The sequence below is a fragment of the Sceloporus occidentalis genome, unplaced genomic scaffold, assembly GCF_023333645.1.
Source record: "Sceloporus occidentalis isolate IW3139 unplaced genomic scaffold, rSceOcc1.0.p SCAF_1, whole genome shotgun sequence".
NCBI lineage: Eukaryota > Metazoa > Chordata > Lepidosauria > Squamata > Phrynosomatidae > Sceloporus > Sceloporus occidentalis.
The window spans coordinates 236,437,327-236,443,326 of NW_028316981.1; the positions used below are offsets into that span (position 1 = coordinate 236,437,327).

Genomic DNA, 6,000 nt, shown 5'->3' on the forward strand with positions numbered 1-6,000 from the left:
ATAATGCATGAGGCCACCATTCACCCACCTAACCACAGCAGAAGCTTCCCAGCTATTGAAAGAACAGCTGTATTTGATCTTAGCCCACAAGAGTACTTTATTCTCAAACTACTTTCACTTTCTGTGCAGAAAGAACAGAGTCCTGTTTCTGTCACTACTGAAGGGCTGGTAGGTGTGGGAAGCTGAGCCTCTTGAGTAAAAAGCAGAAAGCAATGGATCATTTCTCTAGCTTTCAATGAACTACTTTAAGATATAAAACATTAATGGATTCCTTTCCTCCAAGCTCTCATGTGTTACAGTTCAAACATCAGCACCTAACCAAGACTCAACCTCTATTTTTATTCAACATTTCCTACACCACTTTCTAAAAATTGCTAAGCAAGAAGTATAAAATTGAGAAAACAAGGCATACAACAAAACAACAATTAAAAGATCACCAGAAAAAACAGCTACAAAGATCAACCTCGTAAAACAAAAAGGCATTGCTTATCACTATCCAACTACCCAGGAACAGGGATGGCTCTAGGAAGAGACCTCTGTGGTAAAAATGATTTTTATGAAGGAATCTAATTCTGTTTGAAACAACCATAATATATCCTCCAGATCCCAAGAATATCTAAGACAGCTTCACTTAACCTGGAATCCTCCAGGTTTGTAGGACTATAATCTGGACATGATCCCCAGACAGAATTATCACACTGATGGGGCTAACAGGAAGAGCACTGCAAGTGCATCTAGAATGCTATGTTGGGAAAGACTATACAGTACCTCCATCTTGTCTAGATTAAGCTTCAGTTTATTCACCCACAGCCTTTTCAGAACTGACCCAGATCCCGTTCAAAACTGTCTTCACTGGGTCTGGAAGACTGAAATGCAAGACAGAGACAGTATCACCTCATTATACCCTGGCCCATGTCCTGATGCACTTTTTATGTGGAAGTCTGGACAGCAGAGAAGACCAATCTCTCAGCACCACAGTGAGACCAACCAGTCAGGAAGAACAGAAGTCCTATTGTAGCCAGGCAGTCTAGAAGAATACAACGGTCAATAAAATCTAATTCTGTCGAGAGACTCAGTAAAATCAGCAGGGTCACACATTCATCCTAACCATGTCCCACCACAGAACATGTTTTCCCCAATAATGGCAAATTAATACTTAAACATAAAATCACAATGTTTTTCTAGTCCACACACAGGCGAAAAATAAAACAGAGATGACAGAGAGGGAGAGAGAATGACCAATATGTAGTTCATGCAGATGTTACCAGTCAAGAACACAATATTACTCTAAATGTTGGACCACGCAATATGTAATGAACATTCAAGTGCATTTATATGCAATTAAACCTGGGATTGCATGTATCAATGACATGTAGCCTGTTTCCCCTTTTGCACAGGGAGTGGCATAAACAGAGTGGCTCAAAGGGGCAGTGGGCATCACTGCTTGTCTTATGTCAATGAGTATTTGCCTTATGCAAGAAGGAACAGCAGATTATGTAGCTGTTCCCAAAGCTAGTCTCTGAGTAGCCTTTCTTTGTTCAACCAATTCAATGTCACATCTACCTCTACCACACAGCTATCATTTGGGACTTACAATAATGAGACCCACTTTATTTTCGCTCTTGACATCCACACCTGATGAAAGCCAAAGTGACATCAAAACCACAGCACAACTCAGTAGGAGACTGCTGTGAGTGCATTTCAGGTCCTCTCTGTCTTACTTATCAAGTTCCCCCAAATCAGCACTACAGAATCACAACAGCAATTCCCTGCCTTCTCTATAAGGAGGTTCAAGAAGAAGAAAAAGTGAATTCCTGGCCATTTTCTTTGAATTTTAACTGTAAAGAAATATAATAAAATCCCTGTAAAAACAAAGAACTACCCAGTGCATACAGTTAGATCTAAGAACTGTATAAAGATAATAAAACCGCAAAATCTCACATGATACCGAAAAGTATGTTGTTGATTGTACCATCTGTCCATGCAGCTATCATTATAACACAGAGACAGAAGACATTTATCTCACGCTGTGCAAACGGCCCAAAAGTTCCCGGTTATGCATTTTTACTGCCCACTTTCAAAAAATGTACCTCTCTCTCTCTAAGGGTTATGATGGTCCGCGTGGAAAACTGAATGCTGGTGCCTTGTGACATGTAATAACATTCTTTTTACAAATTTACAGCGCTTCATAAATAAAGGTTAATAATAATAATAATAATTTTTCCTTTTTAAAAAAGTTGGGAGAAAGTGTTACTTGCTTTCGTTATTTCAGCAGCATTGTGGATTTTAATCAAAGTGTGTTCATCCTGCTGACCTCAGAAATACATAATTACATCCTCCCTCTTTCCAAGTGCCAACAACGCCTTGACCTCAGAGGAAGAGAAGAATCGGCAGTATCTGCTGGAGCTGACCCTCTTCCCGACTGCCATTCCCTTCTCCTTTAATGCCACGTCTTTTTAGTTTAGGAGGGCAGAAAACTGTCAAATTAACAATCTGTAAGCAGCTCTGAGAGCCTTTATGGCTGAAGGGCGAGGTATAAATAAGTAAGTTTTGAGAACTGGGGATATATATATATACACACACACACACACACATATACACACACACACACTTTAAAAAATAGGTTAGCCAGATTTACCCGCTTAAAATGCTTCTCTGAAATCTTTAGAGCTAAGCACCTATACACATCTCTATCAATGACCCACTGAAGCACGACCTTCAGCATTTATTCTTACCTAACAGGATAAACCCATGCTATTGATTCCCTCCCTCACTCTGAGAATCCTATCTCTAAACTTCTCTATTCGAGTTAATAATTACTATGACAAAGGGACTACATGAAGGTGCTGGATGGACTTAAAATCCTATTAAGAAAAGGAAGGAGGGAGAGAGATAACTGGAAAACTAGGGCTACCGCATATCCACAGAAAGACAAAAAACAGACAGTGCGCTGCCATGCAATCTACTAAGTCTCTCTGGAGTGATTTTATTTGCAGAGGTTGCATAAAGCATAACCCTATAGGAAACCCTATGGAAGCAAAGACTCTCCAGAAACTCTTCAAAACAGAGGAATTAATAATAATAATAATAATAATAATAATAAATATTCCTTATCACCATAGTCAGGAAAACCAGTCTGCAAAGGGATCTTGTCACCCCTTTGAAACTAACTGAAAGAAAAAAGCTGGTGGTTTTGCTCTGCTTCCACTTTCTTTCTTTCAGTTAGTCTCCTTATATACATATACAAACATAGATATATACATATACACACACACATATATGTACACATACATACACACACATATACACATACATATACACACACACACATATATACACACCTATACACACAAATACAATATATGTACACCTACATATACACAAACATACACACACACAAAATACATATACATGTACACATGCAAGCACACACACACACACACACTTTTCAGTCCGTGTTGGAGCTGCCCCAGAGAGCGCTTGGCAGACTCCGTTTTCCCGGACCCACACCTCTGTGAACACGGCCAGGAAAGTTTCCCCTCCGCTTTCAAGACGCCCTCACACACCAGACACACAACACAGCAGACACACAACACAGCAGACACACAACACAGCAGACACACCAAACTTGGCAAGTGACAAACTCCTGCTGGCGGCGGAGTTTCCTTCCCTGAGCAGCAGCAGCAGCAGCAGCAGAGCAGTGTGTTTCTACTCCATGTTGGCACTTACCGTTCCTCCCCGCGGCCCCTTCCCTTCTCCCTCCGGCAAGTGGCAGAGGAGGGCTCTTGGGCAACTTTCCTGGCTCCCAACCCACTTGGAAGGGGGGGTCTAAGTCACCCGCCTCCCTGGCTGCCTCCTTCTTCAGGCTGCCTCCCTCTTTCCCTGCCCCACTCACATGTGCGGGTTGCGCTTGAAGGCGTTGTTGATGTCCTTCACCACCCGCTGCACCAGCACCGCCACCTCCTCCGGGGACTCGGCCATCTTCCCTCCCTGCCTTCCTAATCCTTCCTTCCTTCCTTCCCTCCCGGCGGCGGCGGCTGCTTACAACTGGCGCTGGAGGCGGAGCGGGCGCCGCCTCTGATTGGCCGAGCGGCGACAGGCAAGCACTTCCGGGTCAAGGGCAACCCCCCCCTCAGGGCGGAAGGAGGAGGAGGAGGAGGAGATGGCTGGAGAGAGGCCGAGGCTTCACTTCCTCCTCCTCCTCTTCTCTTTAGACATGACCGCACTATGCTCTTATTATAGCGCTGCTGTGCCACTTTGACTGCTCTGTTTGCACTGCGTTCTTAAAAGTGCTGCTCTTCCACTGTAACTGCACTGGCTGCCTCCTCCTCCTCCTCCTCCTGTTGCATTCTGGGGTTTGCAGTTTGAAGAGAGACATTTAGAACTTTCAGCTAAAGCGCTCTTAGGCCTCGCTGGACTACAAGCCCCAGAATGCAACAGGAGGAGGAGGAGGAGGAGGCAGACAGAGCAGTCAAAGTGGAAGAGCAGTGTTATAATAAGAGTGTAGTAGTGGAGTCTCCTTCCTTGGAGGTCTTTAAACAGAGGCTAGATGGCCATCTGTCAGGGATGATTTGATTTGGATTTCCTGCATGGCAGAATGGGGTTGGACTGGATGGCCCTTGCGGTCTCTTCCAAGTCTATGATTCTATGAGTAATGTGGCAAGACATTTCTATGTAAAGCAATGTGTAAACTTATGGCGCCATATAAATAAACTATAATAATAACTTATGGCAAGACTGTCATGAGGTTTTCTTGGCAAGACTGGCTTAGATGGGGTTTGTCTTTGCCTTCCTTTGAGGCTGAGAGAGCGTGACTTGCCCAAGGCAGCCCATGAGATTCTATAACTGAGTGGTAATTCGAACCCTGGTCCCCAGAGTCCTAGTCCACTCAAACCACTACACCACGTGTTGGGAAACTACAACTCCCAGGGTTCCATAGGCTGGAGCTACAGCACTCAAACCACATTATCACACTGCACTCTTATAGTGCTGCTCTTCCACTTTGACTGCTCTGGCTGCCTCCTTTTGCATTCAGGGGTTTGCAGTTTAAGGAAAGGCATTTAGACTATTCAACTAAAGAGCTCTTAGGCCTCACTGGACTACAAAGCCACACACACACACACACATATATAAACACATACATTTTTGCTTCTTCTCTTCCGGTGACTTTGATCCAAAACACACTGGAGGAATAACCCAGCACGGCTATGTTTTTGAACTGTGCAGGTTGAGTCTTCCTTATCCAGAAGTGTTTTGGAGTTTGGGTTTTGGGGTTTGTTTGTTTGTTTTGGATCTCTGAACACTTCTGTTTGGGTATATGTCCATAATACTAAGGTTAGTATTGTACAACCTGTTGTATTCCCCATCACCATGGAATGACACAACAGCTGGATGGTGGTGAAGAAGGTGGAAAAGAATCATATAAACTAATTGGAGATGTGGTGCTGGAGAGAGTGTTGAGAATACTGTGGACAGCCAAAAAGACAAACAAATGGGTCCTAGAGCAGATCAAGACGGAAACCTGAAAGCCAATATGATTGAGTTGAGGCAGCTGTATTTTGGCCACATCATGAGAAGGCATGATTCATTAGAAAAGACAGAGGCCCTCACATGAGCAAAATTTGACGTTATCCCAGGGTCAGTGTGAAGGCAATACAGGGGCAATCATGGGTTTCAAGTTTGTTTATCACATGATGCCAAGTGCAATCAGGAGTCATCTTAAACACATTCAGGGGTCATTCCAGGGTTAGGTAAAATTTCGAGTTTGTTTATCATACGATGCCAAATGCAATCAGGAGCCATCTTAAACACAATCGGGGGTCATTCCAGGGTTAGGTAAATTTGGGGGGGAAAGAGAATTTACATGACCCTGGAATGACGCCCGATTGTGTTTAATATGACTCCTGATTAAAACCTCATGATTGCCCCTGCATTGCCTTCACATTGACCCTGGGATAACTACAAATTTTGCTCGTGTGATAAGGGACAGTGATGCTGAGG

The 6,000-nt window shown here is 43.6% G+C and overlaps 1 protein-coding gene across 1 annotated transcript in view; it reads right to left on the bottom strand.

The window, feature by feature from the left end:
• PTAR1 (protein prenyltransferase alpha subunit repeat containing 1) overlaps positions 1-4,081 on the bottom strand; it is a 45,956-nt gene extending 41,875 nt beyond the window's left edge. Inside the window, exon 1 of the mRNA XM_089490511.1 lies at positions 3,896-4,081. Within this exon, the coding sequence (XP_089346637.1) occupies positions 3,896-3,981 (86 nt within the window). The 5' untranslated portion in view covers positions 3,982-4,081. The remainder of the gene's footprint in view (positions 1-3,895) is intronic.
• Between the last annotated feature and the right edge of the window lie 1,919 nt (positions 4,082-6,000).